This window comes from Schistocerca americana, chromosome 2 (genome assembly GCF_021461395.2).
Source record: "Schistocerca americana isolate TAMUIC-IGC-003095 chromosome 2, iqSchAmer2.1, whole genome shotgun sequence".
Lineage (NCBI taxonomy): Eukaryota > Metazoa > Arthropoda > Insecta > Orthoptera > Acrididae > Schistocerca > Schistocerca americana.
The window spans coordinates 708193704-708213213 of NC_060120.1; the positions used below are offsets into that span (position 1 = coordinate 708193704).

General features: G+C 45.6%; 1 protein-coding gene across 1 annotated transcript in view; it reads left to right on the forward strand.

Annotated features, from left to right (window-relative positions):
* Nucleotides 1-430: 430 nt before the first annotated feature.
* LOC124593716 (cGMP-dependent protein kinase, isozyme 2 forms cD5/T2-like) overlaps nucleotides 431-19510 on the forward strand; it is a 226503-nt gene continuing 207423 nt past the window's right edge. The window contains exon 1 of the mRNA XM_047132027.1: nucleotides 431-2189. Within this exon, the coding sequence (XP_046987983.1) occupies nucleotides 446-2189 (1744 nt within the window). The 5' untranslated portion in view covers nucleotides 431-445. The remainder of the gene's footprint in view (nucleotides 2190-19510) is intronic.

Below are 19510 nucleotides of genomic sequence, written 5' to 3' on the forward strand. Positions count from 1 at the left end.
TTACACCTGTTTACATCTAGGATTATCAAGAATTAGCTATGAGGTGGTGAAAATGACAGCGTATGAAGAATAGGTCAGAGATTTTTAGTATCGGCGAGGTAGTTGCACGCTGCATGAAAGCTCCCCTGCGTTGTGAAGACAGTGGTGTACTTCTCGTCGCTGTGGGGGCCGCGTTTTTCAGAAGGTGCGTATCGAACAGGTCGGCTAGTGAGACGCGTATGGGCTCGATGGAGTGTTGTGGAGACGCGAGGTCGGCCAGCTGACGGCAGAGATGCTGTGCATGCGGCGTTACCCGGGCCGTGCCGCCCCCGCGGGGGAGCTGCCGCCCCCGCCTTCGGAGCCCGCCCCCGAGCCGCCCCCAACGCCCCCGCTGGCGGCGGACGTAGCGCCGCCTCCGCACCTGGAGGCGGAGCTGCAACCAGGCGGGGAGCCGTCGCGCCGTCTGATGGCGCTGTTGTACGAGGACAGCTGGCGGCGGTGCTCGGCGCTGGACTACCGGCCCGTATACGCGGCGGCGGCGCGCCCGGGGCTCGGCTACTACAAGCCCACGCCGCCCCCGCCGCCCACGTCGGCCACGGAGCACGTCTACGAGGAGGCCTCTGTCGCAACGTCCCGGCGGCCCCAAGGCCGCTACCAGCCGGCAGCCGATGGCGACGGAGCTGTTGCCAGGGACGCGCGCTTCGGACGCAAGGATGCCGCCGGTGCAGAGTCGCCTAAGCCTCACCAGGAGAGCGAAACGCCGCACAGGCCCGAAGTGCCGCCGCGGAGCTTGCGCAACGAGACTGCGAACGTCGCCGGCAGTCGACCCGGAGAAGTGCCGCCTAGAACGCTACAAACCGCTCCTACTATTCCTGTCGCCGCCCCTAGGATCTCCAAGTATCGCCAGCAGGAGAAGGCGGTAGCGGCGGAACCGAACAGAGCGTCCGAGAAGGACACCGCCGCACAGTCGAACGGGTCCGTAGAGGGTGCGCAGTCCCGGGTGTGGCACTCGAGCGGCGCCGCGGAGAGAGCGAACGGTAAAATAGCCAACGGCGAAGGCGGCGTCGCAGGCAACCGGAGCCCGAGGTCGTACTTCGAGAACAGCGCGATCGACAGGAGGAGAGAAGTGGTCGAGATCTCGAGCGGTACAACGAAGTCGCAGAAACAGAATGGACTATTGCCTTTCGGCAGCAACGACTGGTTTAACGCGAATGCGAAGAGCTCCCGCTTCCGTTACTACGACAGTGCGGGGGCGGACCCCCCGAAAGTTGTCAGGAACTCGCAGGAGGACGCACCTCCGAGGCCAGGACAGCCTCGTAGAGTACTGACCGAGACGGAGGAAAGCGGAGGTGCCCGTAACAGTTCGACGCCGCCTCTCAAGTACCGCACAAATGGCAAAGCAGTGCCCGGGATCAGCAACGGTGGTACCAGCGCTGAAGAGAACGGTTCACCTGCCACCACCGAGGCCAACGGCGAAACTTCGAGAGCTCTGCCGAGGAGGTATCGGTACGACAAACTCAATGGCGCGGAGAAGAGTGCGGAGAACTCCAGCGAGGAGCTGACGCCGATGCCGAAGGGTGCAGCTAGTAAAGACGACGTTAGTCCACCGTCGACGAGAAGCAGCCCTAGGTTTCGTTCGGAATACGATACTGCTACAGTGCGAGGGGTCGATGCGGCGAGAAAGGACGCCCCGACGGAGAACGCAGACGCCCAGAGGAACGGCGACTCGTCCGCCGCAGCAGCCCAAGTGGCGAGGTACCGTGCGGAGACCGGGGACGGCGCTAAGCAAGCGGCGGTCGGCAACGCGGAGACGGGAGACAGGGGTGTGGCCGCGAGTCGAACACACCCGTCCAGGAGCAGCCCGCTGTTGCACTACCAGGAGGCGCCCAGCGCCACCAGTCGGGGCCTCACCAGGCACAACAGCAGCGCGGCGGCCGCGCGCTACCAGCGCCAGGGGGGCGGCGGCGGGGGCGTGGCGCGGCACCTCGACTACCGGCCCGTCTACACCCCCAACGGCCGGCCGCGCAGGGACTCCGACCCCGACCCCGTGTCCAGCCGCTGGCAGACCACCGGCCAGCAGCAGCAGCAGCAGCAACAACAACAACAACAACAAGCTGGAGACGACGACTTCAGCATCCCCCGGCCGCGCCTCATCGTGCCGGTCCATTCGTACCGCGCGCGCCGGACCGGCAATACGTACACCTTGCCAGGTACAGACGCATCACCTGCTGCCGCTTAATACTCGCAGTCTGTAAACATAGCCACTAGAAAGATTTTGAACATGGCTGCGCTTCAGCAGCTGTGCATACAAGAGCTACAGTGGATTAGAAATGACAGCCAACTAGTTGCAAAATGCAGTTTTTTTGAAACCGTGACCATGGTTTCGACGGTCTTAAAACCGTCTTCTTCAGAAGATTTTTCCGTATTGAAGATTACGACATTGCGTGTTGAGCAAAGATAGTAGCATTACAGTAAGCAAAATTACAGGAAACGTTAAAAAAATTAGTGAACCGTACTCACGTAGAATCACATTATCTATACATGAGAATCGTTGTCTAGTATATGCCATCTACTTAATCACCATTTAAAATCCATTATACAGGGTGATCAAAAAGTCAGTATAAATTTGAAAACTTAATAAACCACGAAATAATGTAGATAGAGAGGTAAAAATTGACACACATGCTTGGAAGCTAAAAAATTGGACAGCCCTGCTCTAACGAAATCCAGAAGTCCGTGCAAGTTGATCTCTGCGCACATTTTACTCCTCATTGATCCCTATCCATAGAAAATTGCATAGAGCTTACATATCCCACTTAAAAAATCAGCAAGGTACTGTCTTCGTCATTGAATTATTAAATTCTTTTCTTGACTGCCACAAAACTGTCATCGGATGCGGTTGATAATACAGCATGTCACGTTCATTCGGACTAGTTGGCGACTAATCTTGCATATTTGGTTACGTTTTTCACGCTTGTCATCGTGGTTTTTGCTTATTGTTTTCCAAAGGACGTTGCAATTCTGGTTTCTGTGGAACCATCTTCGAGCTCAATAAATTTTCAGTCCTATTTTAGGCTTACGAGTTTTTTCGTGTGAAAAGAGTACAGTAAGAGAGAACGCGCTGTTAATTATTTAGGAGCATCTCGGTTGGACGTCTCTTCGACGACTTCCTCATCAGGCGCGACCCTCAAGCTAGGATTGAACATGAATGTTGCGCGAAATCAATCGTAACCTTCTCGTAGGAAACATCGCGGCATTCGTCTCAAGTGATTTAGGGAACTCCCGGGTTCGATTCCCGGCGGGGTCAGGGATTTTCTCTGCCTCGTGATGGCTGGGTGTTGTGTGCTGTCCTTAGGTTAGTTAGGTTTAAGTAGTTCTAAGTTCTAGGGGACTGATGACCACAGCAGTTGAGTCCCATAGTGCTCAGAGCCATTTGAACCATTTTTTTGATTTAGGGAACGGTAAGCTCGCAGAGAATTTCAGCCCCGCTTCTAGAGTGTCTTAACGAATGCATCACCTCGCTCATTCTCGAATCTAAGGGGTTGAGTTGGGTTGATTTGGGGGAGAGACCAAACAGCGAGGTCATCGGTCTCATCAGATTAGGGAAGGATGGGGAAGGAAGTCGGCCGTGCCTTGTCAAAGGAACCATCCCGGCATTTGCCTGAAGCTATTTAGAAAAATCACGGAAAACCTAAATGAGGATGGCCGGACGCGGGATTGAACCGTAGTCCCCGAAACTAAGGTCATCGCCTATGTAGAAGGGCCTGTCTTACTTGTTAGTCGTATATTACAACTGGAAACTTCGGTAATATTTCTAAAATTTCCAAAATAAAACTGTTATTACTAGGTTTTTTGATCAAGGTTCCAAAGGCATTAGAAATCTTTTAACATACATCTCGACAGCCAAATGACGTCATTAACAGTAAGAAGAAATATTAAATACCCACAGCGTTTTCTGAAATTTAGCATCTCATTTCCCAACTTTAATAACTGCAACAGGCCGATGCGTATAGATATGTCTTCTGTGTCTGCAGGCGACAGAACCAGAAACTAGTCTATACCACTGTATGTTGGTGAGGCATCTGTGTATGCTGCCCTGTTATCTTTATTCTGTAAATTTAATACGCTCAAGGTTTGTGGCTGTGGCTAGGATAGCAAATATACCTTGAGGATTATTCCCATACAGGAGCCCATTTCATGTTTGTACGCTCCATTGTATAGACTAAAAAACTGTTTAGGATGAATACCTCCGTGGCAACATCTGTAGAGATGAGTACAGAATTCTTCCAGTGCCTGTTTTCGCTGCAGTCATTTCGCGCCCACCACTGAGTGTAATGTCACCACTCTCGTCTGTAATACATCTACTGTTCTTTACAGCTGATTTTTATGTGCGAATCACAGAAGAGGAAATGAGACCTTTGAAGCGTCGTGAGTGTGATATGATGTCATACTTGTATCAATGATAAAAGGCTTTTCGGGGAACGCTTATCTTGCTGAGGTATCAGATGGTGAGACAGTGCAAAGTGACAGCACTTTAAGCAATTGTAAGTTTTTATTTAGATCCTGTGATTTCCGCGCATTGAGTGTGAACTTAAAGTCGCAGAATTGTTTTGGAATTGACACCAATCAATGTGAAGGCGTGAAGCCTTTCTTGATTTCAGTAAGGCATGACACCGTCACCCACTGCCGTTTAATGAAAAAAAAAGTGAGCTTACGGAGTATCGGAGCAGACTTGCGATTGGATTCAAGACTTTCTTGCAGATGGAACTCAACATGTCGCTCTTAACGGAACAAAATCGACAGATGTGAAGGTAATATCCTGAGTACCACATGGAAGTGTGATAGGACCGTTGCTGTTTACAATGTATATAAATGATCTAGTAGAAAGCGTCGGATGCTTTTTAAGGCTGTTGGCAGATGATGGAGTAGTCTATACCAAAGTAGCGACGCCACAAGATTGTAAGAATTTGCAGAACGACCTGCAGAGATTTGATGAATGCTCTGGCAGTTGTGTGTGTGTGTGAAATCTTATGGGACTTAACTGCTAAGGTCATCAGTCCCTAAGCTTATACACTATTTAACCTAAATCATCCTAAGGACAGACACACACACACACCCACCCATGCCCGAGGGAGGACTCGAACCTCCGCCGGGATCAGCCGCACAGTCCATGACTGCAGCGCCTCAGACCGCTCGGCTAATCCCAAGCGGCGCTCTGGCAGTTGACCCTGAATGTAAATAAATGTAACATGGTCCGCATACATAGGAAAAGAAATCCACTACTTACTGCTACACTATTGATGGCAAACAGCTGGAGACAGCGTCTGCAATAAAATATCTAGGCGTAACTATCCAGAGCGATAGATTGTGGGAAAAGCAGATACCAGACACGATTCATCGGAAGAGTCTTAAGGAAATGTAACTCATCCACCAAAGAAGTGGCTTATAAGGTGCTTGTTCGGCCGATTCTTGGGTATTGTTCATCTGTCTGGGATCCCTATCAGGTAGGACTGATAGAGGGGATAGAGCAGATCCATCGAAGAGCGGGGCGTTTCGCCACGACATCGTTTAGCTGGCGAGAGAGCGTTACGGAGATGCCAAACAAACTCCACTGGCAGATGTTACAAGAGAGGCATTGTGCATCACGTAGAGATTTACTATTGAAATTTCGGGACAGCAGTTTTCAGGAGGAGTCGGACAACATATTATATTACCTCCTCCTCCCCCCCCCCCCCCTGTCCCCCACATACATCTCGCGTATTGACCACGAGGAGAAAATTCGAGAAATTAGAGCCAATACAGAGGCTTACCGACAATCATTCTTCCCATGCACTATTCGCGAGTGGAAAATGGTTGGAAGGATCAGATAGTGGTGCCGAAAGTACCCTCCGCCACGCACCATTAGATGGCTTACGGAGTATGGTGTAGACATGAGATGGTCGTATTGTGCAACCATCTTCTGGGACGAGATCGCACTAAACGCAAACTAGATTTGTTGCACTAACACGAATGTAAAATTTCCGAAATCTGACGCTGAAAGAAATCTTCATCATCTCTGCCGCACAGGAAAAGAGGTGTAGCGACGTTACGTTCCTGAACACCAACTCTGCGCAAGGCTGCGGCTTGATTTCGAAACGCGTCCACATTGCGTGACGGAGTGAAGTGAAGGTATGTGGCACTGTGGTACTCGCCCGTCCGCAGGCGTTAAGCGTGGTTGACTCTAAAGCATTATTCGAGAGTGGTAGACTACGTGTCGAGACCGGATTCTCTTCCTTGCATCCATTCCAAATTCATCTGTGTCAGCCTCATTCAACCATATGACACGTGTAATAGTTGAGGATCGCACTTTTATCATCTCGCACAAACATGAATGAATTTTTTTTTTTTTCCCCGGAATGAAATAATCACCAGACAGGAAACGTAGCGTGTCGTAAGGTATACTTCGCCAAGCGACTGTTGATATTGCGTGTGTGACGGCATCTTAGGCCGAGCTACTGTATAGCCTACACTGGTAAATACACGCTCAGTGGAAAATTTACAAGAAAATGTACCAATAATCTACAGGGAACACTTCCCTGATGTTATTCAAATATTATTTATTTTATCATGAACCGGCTTTCGACTTCTCAGCTCATCAGGTGGCAACAGACTTTCATTGATAAAATAATATTTGCAGAACAGCAGGAAAGCGTTTCCTATTTAGTATTGTTATCATATAGTGTCAAACACAGACTGAAAAGTTCCGCTAATATTGCGATAAATTTGTTTTCATGTATTTTAATTCACCTAACGAATAGATCCAGTGTTAAGACACTGGGCTCGCGTATGGAAAGATGGCGGTTCTAACCGCAGTCTGGCGATCATATTTTTATGTAGTTCGCGTAAATTGCGTAAGACAAGTAAAGGGTAGTTTCTTTGGAAAGGACAGGTTGACTTCCAGCCCTATCTATTCCACCCCGAGTTCGTTGTCAGTCTCCAATCACCTCATCGTCAGCTGAACTTAACACAGATCTTCCTTCATTTGTATTGCAACGGTGTAATGTCAACTGATACATTACGATAAATCTTTAAATGTTATCCGCAAATTAGTTTCAATCGCAACTTCGTTCAGCGAAAGTTCTATTTTTACTAGCACTTTCGAAGGAGTAATAATGCTGAACTTCAGAAAAGCGTTGTTGAGGTCGAGAGAAAAGCCCATAGGCTGAAACTGACACACAGAGGTGAAATAAGATAACGTCTCTCACAGTATCGGAAAGGAGCTGTGTTGTGCCATTTACAAACTTAACTGCGGTACGGGTCTACCGAAATGAAGCGCGCGATGGAAGCCTAGATTTGTTAAGCATTTACTACGTTGACTCCCCACCAAAGACTGCTCGACAAAGCCGAGTGGTTTCATGCTTGAAACGACTTGTATTCCTGCGGATGATTGAAGTAACAGCCAAACATCGCGCTGTTTATTGTTGTGTGGAACGGTCACAACCGTGAAGGCGATGTGCTTCCATTAAACTCGACTGCATACAGCAAGCGGTCGAGGGGTGTCAGGTACCGCCAGCTGGGGCAACAGGTGGCAGACGCACCCCAGAAGCCCTACAAAGGGTTGCCTTGACCCCTGAGGCGCAAGCGCCCTCGTCTTTCCCAGGGACCCATATCCCAGTGAACAACAACCAGTCCCTGAGCGGAGAAAATCTCCGACCCAGCCGGGAATCGAACCCAAGCCCTTAGGATTAACATTCTGACGCGCTGACCACTCAGCTAACAGGGGCGGACTGTAAGCAAATGAAATCGACGGAAACGTGTTTTGTAGCGCTCTGTCCGCGATAACTAGAAACCACTGTCGGTAGTTGAAATTATGGTCAGCTGTGCTACGGTCAACTCAGAGAAGGGACGCAGCTGTGTGTTTTCGACTGTGCATGCTCTCTAGTGCCGTGAGAAAGACAGGTGTCGGCGCGAACGTCACGAAGGTAGACCTGAACTCGCTCGCTCAGCGCAGCAGGAAAAATGCTTTTCTAAACCTGTTAACTCGCATCTGAGCGTGTACGTACTAACTACAATTATATCTTCTTGTGGAATCTGCTATTATGAAGTCTTGCTGATAAACAGTACTACAATAAATTTCTCCAAAAAATTTCGGGAGAACTGCCGGATATCTGTAACTTCCTGCCACAATATTTCGACGCAGACGCTTCTGGCCATCTTCAGGTGATATTGGCGAAAACGCGCTGAGCTTTGGTGTTGTACGCCGGGAAAGTTTTAAATCTCACATTACTACAACTAAATTTAATTTAAGATCAATACTCGACATAAATGGTGTAACTGCTTGTTTATAGCATTTAGTGTCTTCTGATTAACAGTCGTCGTTTCATACAAGAAGTGGTGCCTTATGCAACTGAGAATCATTTTTGCAAGATTTTAATTTTATTGTCCCCCAGTACAGCCGTAAAAATTATAAGTCGGCCTTTGGACTTCCGATCATTGTAGGAGTAATAACAGTAAGAGTCCATAATAGCGGATTCCAGTAGAAGATGCAATTCTCGTTTGCACGTACAGTCAAGCCGGCCGGTGTGGCCGAGCGGTTCTAGGCGCTTCAGTCTGGATCCGCGCGACCGCTACGGTCGTAGGTTCGAATCCGGCCTCGGGCATGGATGTGTGTGATGTCCTTAGGTTAGTTAGGTTTAAGTAGTTCTAAGTTCTAGGGACTTATGACCTCGGATGTCAAGTCCCATAGCGCTCAGAGCAATGTGTACGTACACTCCTAGTTACGAGTTAATAGATGTAGAAACGCAGTTTGTCTGCTGTGTTGAGCGGGCGGGGAGCTCGGCCTATCTTCGTGACGTACTCGCCGCGGCCTTTCTTTCTCGTAGGCCTCGGCATGCTCTGATGTGACGTCATCCCTTCCAGCACTGTGAGTGCTGCGAGGTTAGTGTTTTTGTTTGAACGTGTATTTAAATCAAACAAGGAGAGGGGGTGGGACGGGGCTCGCCGATTTGACCCAAATTATGTGATTAGAAGCAAGCAAATGTCCCCTTTCAGGTTCCTACAATATTTCGCCTAAGTGATCTCTAGGGCAATGGTAAAACGCTCCCTAAAGTTTTACGCATAGAGTATGGGGGCTTTTTAAGCAGGAGTTGCAATGGTACTATGACACAGCGGTCGTGTGCACTGACTGACAGCTAGTCGGCTTGGGTTCGATTCCTGCTGCTACTACCATTTTTCTCTTCATTTTATTGTGTTCCTCGCAGTGTTAAACTATTGATTATAAAATTATTTTAACACATTGGTAAAATGCGCGAGCGAGTTAATCCGATCTGAAGGTGTGAGAATGAGTTCCAAACGTTTGTGTAGTGTGTATCTGAGGCCAGACGTGGGTAACAGCCCAGTATTCTCCTAGACGGATGTGGGAAACCGCCAGAAAACCGCGTCGAGACTGGCTGGGTCTCCAGCTCTCGTCGTTAAGGTTATCCGGGGTCAGTCTCGCCTCCTCTAGTTCCGTGAGTGGCGCACTAACGCCCTCGGCTATCCAGGTGGGTTTTGTTGATACTGTCTCAGGTGATTGATATCACATGTTCCGTTGGAAGAAAAGTGAATGCTATGCAGTAATAATAATAATAATAATAATAATAATAATAATAATAATAAAAGGCTGTGATCTAGACAGAAACTGAAGTGAGAACGTCCCGCCGGCCGCGGTGGTCTAGCGGTTCTAGGCGCGCAGTCCGGAACCGCGCGACTGCTACGGTCGCAGGTTCGAATCCTGCCTCGGGCATGGATGTGTGTGATGTCCTTAGGTTAGTTAGGTTTAAGTAGTTCTAAGTTCTAGGGGACTGATGACCACAGTAGTTAAGTCCCATAGTGCTCAGAGCCATTTGAACCATTTGAGAACGTCCCCTGAAATTCTGCTCCAGTTCTGTAGTTTGTTTGGTACTGGATATTTGAACAACACCTACTTTGTGCGAAAACTGCAGATTTGGGACGTTCCTTACGCCCGATTGAGGTTTCTTCGTGATTAGTGATAGAAGAATTCCGGATTAAGGTTCATGAAGTACTTGAGATGGTATATGTCTGATGTAACCAGGTACACAGTATTCTGAATAAAGTGCGCGGTGTGTGCCGCATTAGTTGACTCCAGATAAGGAACGCCCGTGGAAGGCCATCTTAGAATCATGTTTGGAGAAGGTGAAGAAAACTTCTGTGGCGTCAGTATATGGCTATAGATGCAACTACATGGCTATAGATGCAACTTCGATTTATCACTAAATCTTTAAGGCAGTACTTTAGCCGAAGCAGTGGTTGGTGGAGATGAAAGTGCTTCGTGAAAACTGAAAACCTGGTACCTGGACTTACCGGGTACCATGGCGACTGTCTACTAGGAAAACTGTAGAACAGTGGCGGTTTCTCATTTCATAGCGTTAGTGCACCGTTTTCACTGTGAGTGGAAGTAGAAACGACCACGATTAGCACGCAGATATGTAGTATATAGCACCTGTGCGCTTGCTCACACGCGGCCTCTACAATGGCGAAGTTGTTCGGCTGGAAGTAGTTCGCCGTATTTCTTACTTGACAATCTCAGCCACATGTGACGTTCCTCTGTTTCCTAACACTGCAAAATAGACTGAAGGCAAGAAAACTTCGCCGAATGAATAGATTATCTATGAAGTTAATTAGTTAGTATGCACTGTTGGAAATGAATTTTTATCCTGAGGGAGTAAAAGGACTTGGAAAGCAAAAAAAAAAAAAAAAACTAATGCATTGACCAACTTGAAGATCAAGTTAATAAATGACTTTTTTGTGAAAGCCAAAATTTATTTGTAAGTTGTTCGTCCCCCATCTAGACAGCTACTTACTTCACCACCAAACAGGAAGTTGTTGCAACGTACATTCCAGGCAACTGGCTCACAGCACAGAGTTTTCTGCAAGTTCTGCTCCACAATATTTCTTATCCGGTTAGCCTTGTTGCAGCATTGCTGGAACAAGTTCCACGAAGAAGTAAAGCTGATATTTGTGTTAGGAATTTATGGCGATTTTTCCTGCTGTATTTGCTGGACGAATAATCGCCCAAGATTTATCTCTAACGTGTAGCCTCTTCGACTGCAGTTTCCAGGCTGTTTTAACACGACTCATGACGCCCATCCTATAAATGTGCTTTTTATTGTATTATTTTATTTTATAGAGAAAAAGCAGCACTTTTGGGAAGATCGTATAAAATAAACTGTTTCATTTGAAGAGGCCTTTTCCGATACTGGTACGACATGACAGTGATCCTGTTGTTGTTGTTATTATTGTTGTTGTCGTGGGCAAGAAATCTTCTACGATTGCTAATGCCCGTGGCTATTAATAGGCAGTCTCTGCTTTAAGATCCAGTTGCTAATATTTGCACGAGGCCGCATTCGTATTAACATATATCTGGATATCAGTGCCGTTATATACAGATAACGCTTCATTGTAGATAACAGCATCGCCTGTGAAAAACCAGAGCTTACTTTGCTGAGATGTTGGGAAAGAAGTTACTGAAACACTAGAGACCTCAAGCTGAGTCGTTATGTAGTGATAAGTGTAACCTGCTGAAGTTAAGTTTGCAATAGTAGATAGTTCATGATAAATATCCCAGTATCCAAATAATATCGGCAGTGTTTCTTCGTAACGCTTAGTTTAATTTCCTACTTCAAGAATGACAAGGTGTAGCCTGCATGGATACAGAAGTGCTCTGCTGTCTGTAGCCCTTGATCGGGCAAAGAAGAGGGAGTTCTGTTCATCCTGTAAGGATTCAGTCAGTAACTGTGGCACACTTGCACTCATAACTAAGGAAAGACTCTTTGCTGTTCATATGAGCTGCGTTTCTAACCTCCCGCACGCGCGAATGAATGAACGTTGCGAGCGAGAAAAGGTAACGTATGTGATATTCTCAGAAATCGACACATTTCTCTACTGCTTTGGGAAACGTGTTTTTTTAATGTGCACTACTGCTGTTCGTTCGTAATCGTCGCTCTTTTGAGAGGTATCATGCTTTCTTACAATCCTCATCATTTGCTGTGATGTACTAATCCCAGCACTCTCCGCAGTCTGTTCTATACTTTCTTACTTTTTATTACACTTACTATTTTTACCCTCTTGCTCTTCTTTGCGTATTGTGTACTGTGTCACTTCCGTGAATGGATAAATGCGAAGGCGACACACGGTGGTGGAGACATATTGGAATAGTCGCTTCAGGATTCAAAAATGGTTCAAATGGCTCTGAGCACTATGCGACTTAACTTTTGAGGTCATCAGTCGCCTGGAACTTAGAACTAATTAAACCTAACTAACCTAAGGACATCACACACATCCATGCCCGAGGCAGGATTCGAACCTGCGACCGTAGCGGTCGCCCGGCTCCAGACTGTAGCGCCCAGAACCGCACGGCCACTCCGGCCGGCCAGGATTCCAAGACTCGTAAATTCGTCTCTGTAGTGTGATGCTGCAAGCTCTGCAAAATACCCATCCATATCTGCCACAGCTCCTTCATAGGAATCAAAACCAGAAGTAACCTCACTCGTGGAACTGCACGAAATGCTAGACTGTGTCTAATCCAGGGGATCGGGTGCATTTTCAGGCAGTTATTGCTTTAAATCTCTCATTTCAACCATTGACAAAGTATCTTCGAGGACAGGCGTATTTTTCCCATTATAACATTTTTTGCAATCTACACTCTCCCCACATATTTCGTCCAACTGGTACGGAAGACACTACCGCTATTTGGCAGTTACAATTTTACGCCTTAGCCGGTAATCAATAACAAGAATGCATTCAGGATCGCAGAAATCACTGACTGCCAGCTTTCCGGCTGGTGGAATAGTTTTTTTTTCTCCCCATCTACAACAAAGCCTCTTCCACAGCAACAAACTGTCGCAGAAATTCTTTTGCATTCCTTTCGAAACTCTACAGATGTTACTCATTAAGCTGTTTCCGATTATCCATCTTGCACAAAGCTTCCTCGTAGAAAAGTCTTCCCGTAGCGTATGTCATAATCTCTACTCATCTACATAAAACCTCCGCTAGCCACTGAAAAGCGGATGACATATTAATGAAATCAGCTATTTATGCGCTTTCAGTCTTATTGTACCCTTTATTACTTCTGTTTTCCTCCGTCGTTCGACTTGCAAAATGGCTCTGAGCACCATGGGACTTAACTTCGTAGGTCATCAGTCCCCTAGAACTTAGAACTACTTAAACCTAACTAACCTGAGGACATCACACACATCCATGCCCGAGGCAGGATTCGAACCTGCGACCGTAGCGGTCGCGCGGTTCCAGACTGTAGCGCCTAGAACCGCACGGCCACTTCGACTGGCGTTCGTCTTGCAGGACGTGTTTATGCTGATCATTGTTCTTGGATTAATTTCCGTTAGTAGTAAAACAAAGAATTTTATGGCAGCAGTACATCCCAGTTTATCCCTTTCAATGGCAGAAGCACAGCACGGCTATTTCAAAAAACCCTTAGAAACATAATTATTGCCTAGATCAAACTGACCCTTGATTTGCGCAACAACATAAGGAAAAAAATAATTTCGTTGATATCAACGCCGTCTCTGTACCATACCTAGAACTTCTCAATTTTCCCTACTTAGTAGTGAGACAGAGCGGTGAATCCGACGCGAGAGGTTGGAGAGGGAGTAGGTACGGAGATTAACTCCGTACCAGTCGTACTTAATGCCTGCATTGCATTACGTAGCTGTTCGTATTTTGCAGCGATTTTGCTCTTAAACCGAGCCGTGTAGATACCGTTCCAGCTCTATCGTGTGACTGTTGTGCTGTATTCACGTAGGCTTAATGTGCTTCATGCGACGTCTGGGCAAGAATTAAGCTTCAAAATGGCTTGTGCAGATGAAGCACGTCATTTTTGTCATCTGCTGTGCAGTTGAATTAAGCAGAAGAATGTGTTGGGCGGTGCAGAACGCGCGTTCTAGGAATTTGGTAACTGCTGTTAGCGGACTCTTTCCTCCAGACTGTAAACTTTCATGGTTAACAAGTATTCATTGTCGATGATAATGTCCGCTGATATGCGAAGGCACGTTCCGCGTTGCTCGCAGAGCGATAATACTGCTGCACTCAGGGGGACAAAGGTCGATGCTGAGCCATTCAGCAACACGACTGCGAAATGCTGTTTAAGAAATAAGTGGAGTTCCGGAATTTACCACCAAACATTTACTTTAATTCCATGTCAGCCTTCGCAGTTGAGAAGTTTAGCTCAGCTGAATATAAATATTGTCCTTAAAAGAGGACGCGAGTGTTTATAAAACATAGCAGATTAGTTTTGTGCTGTGCTGAAGGCGGGCAGCGCAACTGTAAATGTTGTTTGTCTTTGTGGTCCTGTTTGGGCTATGTTAGAGAAATGACTGTTTACGCATGCTGGGGTTCGTCTCTTGGAAGCGAAGTTCCCATGAAACCTGACGTAGCGCGTCTACTGGCCGCAACTGAAGTCGCCAAGCCTCGTTGCAAGGCGAAACAGAATCTCGTAATTTAGTGTCCTCCCGCGGGGGCGAATTATTTAGCCGAACATACATTCCTTTTGATAAAAAATAGGATGCCCCATGTTTGCAGAGAGACTTTTCTTTTTCTTCAGTTCTTTGCCTAACGAGTTTTTAGCACTTTACTGGCACCAGCAGCCCTAACATATTTATTATCTTAAATGGCTCAAATGGCTCTAACCACTATGGGACTCAACTTCCCCTAGAACTTAGAACTAGTTAAACCTAACTAACCTAAGGACATCACACACATCCATGCCCGAGGCAGGATTCGAACCTGCGACCGTAACGGTCTCGCGGTTCCAGACTGCAGCGCCTAGAACCGCACGGCCACTTCGCCCGGCTATTATCTTAAATATTACTTGTAATGCAGCATACAAAACTTGTTTGAAACAGTACAGACGATACTGATAAGTCTACTACCTATTATTTTGCATGGGGTAAACAAGCACGTTAATATGATAACATGCCCGAAAGACTTGATAAACTGATTACAAACACTGAAGATAAGTTTTGCAATCGAAAACAAAAACAAATTTCGCCGGTAAATAAAACAGGTATCCACTGTTTATGAAACACATGGAATGCTGCGTAAAATTGTGTATTTAGGATGCACTAGAACTCCACTGAGAAAATTTCGGAGGTTATTAAGATATACAAGGCGATTCAAAAAGAAAGAACAGATTTCAGTTTTTTTTTTATGGCGGACAAACTATAAATGATAGGAACACATTGCACGAGTGACCGGATAGGGTAAGGTTTAAAGTTTTGATGCAGAAGTGCTGTTGTTTTTTTGCAGCAAACTGGCAACTACGCCACAAAAGAAGTCATTTTGTTTGTTGAAATTTGCGCGAAGTCAATCAATTGTTCAGATGCAACGTGGATTTTGCCGTCGATTGAGCGAGATGCCGCCTGTGCACAAGCAGATTTATGACTGACATAAAAAATTCTTGGAAGCTGGTTGTATATGCAGCGGAGAAAGCACAGGTCGGCCACACACGTTTGATAAAAACGTGGAGGTATCCGAGATGCCTTGACACAGAGGACTCGGACGTCCACAAGACGGGCCGGCCAGGAACTTCAACTTCTTGGAACAACATTTGGCGTATTCTGAAACAACGCCTGCAATGAAGCCTTACAAGTTGCAGTTACTGTAGCAATTGCGTCCCGGCGACCATAACAGAAGGTCTGAATTTTTCATTTCATTTCTCCAGGATATGGCAAAGGGCACTTTCTCCGAATGACTCATCTTTTCGAACGAATAGACGTTACATTTGTCGGGTAAAGTGAATCGCCACAAAATAAGGATTTGTGGGTCACAAAATCCTTGTGTCGTGGTCGAACATGAGACTCGTCGACGCTCAATGTGTTTTGTGCCGTTTCTGTTCACGAAGTTTATGGACCTTTCCATTTTATGGAGTAAACTGTGACAGAAGTGTTATACTCGTACATGGACGTGCTGCAAAAATTGGTCGTTTCCTCAACTTCACGAAGATTCCAATGATTCACATTTATGAATGACGGCGCCCCGCCTAACTTTCACTTTGAGGTGCGGCATTATCTTAACAACACCATTCCCCGTCGTTGGATTGGAAGAGGTGGGCATTAAGAGTCTGTCACTGCCTTTGGCCTCCCAGGTCACTGGACCTCACACCTTGCGTTTTTTTTTCCTGTAGGGGTACGTAATAGACAGAGTCTTTGTGCCGCCTATGGGAGTTACTCTTCAAGATGTCAGAAATGGAATTGTTGAAGCTGTCACTTCAATAAACAGGGACCTGTTGATTCGTGTGTGAAATGTAGTAACATAACTCGATTTAGATGTTCCTCAAGCAACGCATAGCGCTCATGTTGAGTGTATGGCATAGTGTCTGTGAGAACATAAAACTTTGAACCTTTCTCTATCCAGTGTCGTGCGCAATGTGTTTCTGTTTTTCACAGTTTGTCTGTAATCACCCTGTGTTTTCTGAGCATTTTGTTGTACGGGACCAATGGTCTCTGGTGTCTCGTTACAGAGTAGTAATGTAATTGTGATTTATTCCATTTGTTGCCCAGTTACGTTTGGTTCTGCGAAAATATCTACAGAACGGTGAAAAAGCCTGTTTTACCCAATCACCATACGTCCACCACAAAACACAGAGTGATACGACAACCCTCTGAAAAACACTCAGTGCGTTTATCCACTCCGTTCGAACTTTATTCACATCGGTAATGTCATATTTCAGGTAAAACAGTTTGAGAGTAATTAGTCTCCTCCTTCGCTCTGGTAAATGGCATAGGGACGTGCACGGGCTAGACAACAAACTTGCTTACACCGGTCCTCGCTTCCCTTGTAAGGAACAGAAATCCTAATTATGTAGGTAGTCGTAACGAATCTCACTTAACAGTTTTTTTTTAAATTTATTGACGCCTGTTTATGGACGCAATATTTTCGTGTTTTTGTTGGTAGTCGACGATAGACTAGGAATTAGCGATGCTTAAGTTAGAATCGGCGATACATTGAAACGGAAACTGAAAGCCAGGTGAATTTATATTTCCTTTAATGATGACGATAGTAAATCATAATAATATTAATCATAGTAATAATATAATTCCACAACATCTCTTCAAACACTTATTAGAAAAGTTTCTTGAAAAATATCAAGACTAATTCCCTCAAACACTTAACTGATTTATTATTATCATGTTGTTGACTTGTAAAAACAACAGAGAACTATGTGTTTCAATTGTTATCGTTTTTATGTATAACTGGCGTAAGGATTTGTAATATGGATTGAAAACTCATTAATTTACAGAAAATTATTATTATTATTATGCAACCGGTCAGTTAATGTCATACAGCATTCTGACGAATATTCATTTTCATTTCGCACCACTTCACCATATTTCGAAAATGGCTATTCTGGAGGAATGTAGGCTGTGTTCATCTTTTTCAAATTGGTTTGCCAATCACATGCATTCATAGATACTGGCTTCATGACATTTACATGATTGCGTAACTCTTGGTTTCTTCGCTCCCGACGATATTAGGTATGGAGGCCCGAGTGCATATTTAATTCCCACTTTCTACTCTTATTAGTTTCGCCATGATGTCTTAAGTTGTCAGCCCCACCAGTTAGCTACCTTGGCTAGATGTCGGTAACCTGTAATAAGTCATTTATTTTTCACAGGCAAGCGAATAAAAACCGGCCTGTCACTAAGATGACGACCAGGACTATGAAACAGGGTAGGGTGACTACAGATTGTTGTTAATCTATCAGGACATACTCATTTTACTGTCAAATCACGAACGATATAAATTTACACGTACATCTGTAACTGGGAACGTTCCATATTCGGCGCAAGAGACCCCTTCTTCCAAGTAATCAAAACAAAAATAAGTGAAAGAAGAAACACTCTAATATCTGAAAAGCTAAGTAGAGCACTGACTTTTTCGGTCACCTGCCAACGGAAGAATTTTTTTCCCTCTCTTATGACTCAGAATCGAGACACGAAACTAGTCACATGTCCCTACTTCTGCTAGACATGTATGGCTAAGCGACCAAACGTTAATTTCGCTAATTTAGAGAAAATCTTGATGTGCATAGGCGTAATTGGCGAAAAGTAATCTGTGAGGTTTGTTTTTAGATCAGTAAAAGTACATAAGAGTTATTTGAGCAACACTATCAGACATAAATGACGCGTTTTTTACATATTGCCACGACTTTCTTGTACTTCATGAACCATCTCCTCTTGTTTTTTGCCCCTACATTAAAGTACAAAATACGCCCGTAGCAACAACTGTAATGAGAAATTACTGTTCTGAAAGAAGGAACACATCGTACTTGTATGTATTCTGACATTTCTTCGCTAAAATAGGGGAGCTCATCCTGTAGGAGTGAAACTATTGCCGCTTTAGGAATGTAAATATCAAATGAAAAACAGTATTTTTTTTACATGATCAAATAAGTGGAGCCGGTGTTCTGTCGTACTTACCTCTCTGTGGGAAGTTCCAGAAATGTTGAGGTGGCGCTGAGAAGGGCACATTTCCGGTTGTCCTCACGTCGCATGCGTGATTCACGCGCAAACACGTATTGTGTCATCCGTACTGCAAGTCACTGTGGTGGCGAAATTACGAGCTGCAGTGTCTCAGAGGAAGGTGCTAAGTGTGCGGAGTAGGTGACAGTGAAGAGTGAAGTACTGTTCGCACAATTACGGCGACAAAATATGAGTCATCAACGCGACACTAATCCCGACAGCCGAGGACGCTATCATGCAGAGTTTGCGACCGACGACGGTTCTTACCTCACGTGCCGTTAACGGGCTGTGTTGTCATCCGAGCTGCAAGGCTCCTCCCAGGAGAGCAAACCGTTCGCTAATACAGACTGTAGGATTTCATTGCGGAGAGTAATTTGCCTACAGGGCTGATTTTGCCGCTGATTCAGATATATCACATCTGTCAAGCAAGTACTGAAACCACCACTTAGAAAAGTGACAATTCTCTCTACATAATCGTAGTTTACGTTATAACGCACCCCACTCATTTTACTATTGAGCAGACGACATGTCTGAACCAGTGACCGTGAGGTGCCAACTACAACGTGAGGACTTTGGAGGAAAACCCTTATCTGGCACTTTAAAACGTAGTTTTCAGATTGCGCTGAAGAGATAACATTCTGGTGTCATTAGTCACTGCGTTCTTATGTCTGTTGACGTTGTAAGGTGTCGTTTCCCCGGAGAATAAGTTTCTTATGACTACCCACTTCCAAGGATGTCGTCATTTTTGACTATTATTGAAATGCATTCGCACATTAATGCTTTGTTGCTTAGCTGATTCTATTGATGGCCACGTTGTCTTCATTTCAGGGTTTGATGGTCGTGAACACTTTCTGTACGTAGAAATCAAAACTTTTATGAAAGCGTGGTTTCTGTTCTTTTCGAGATGTCCGAAAGAACACACACCACACATTCATATAACTGATTAACCTCGAAGGACAATTAATCCACAGTCTCCAGTACGGTTGCACATTTCATTCGACCTCCGACAGGAATTA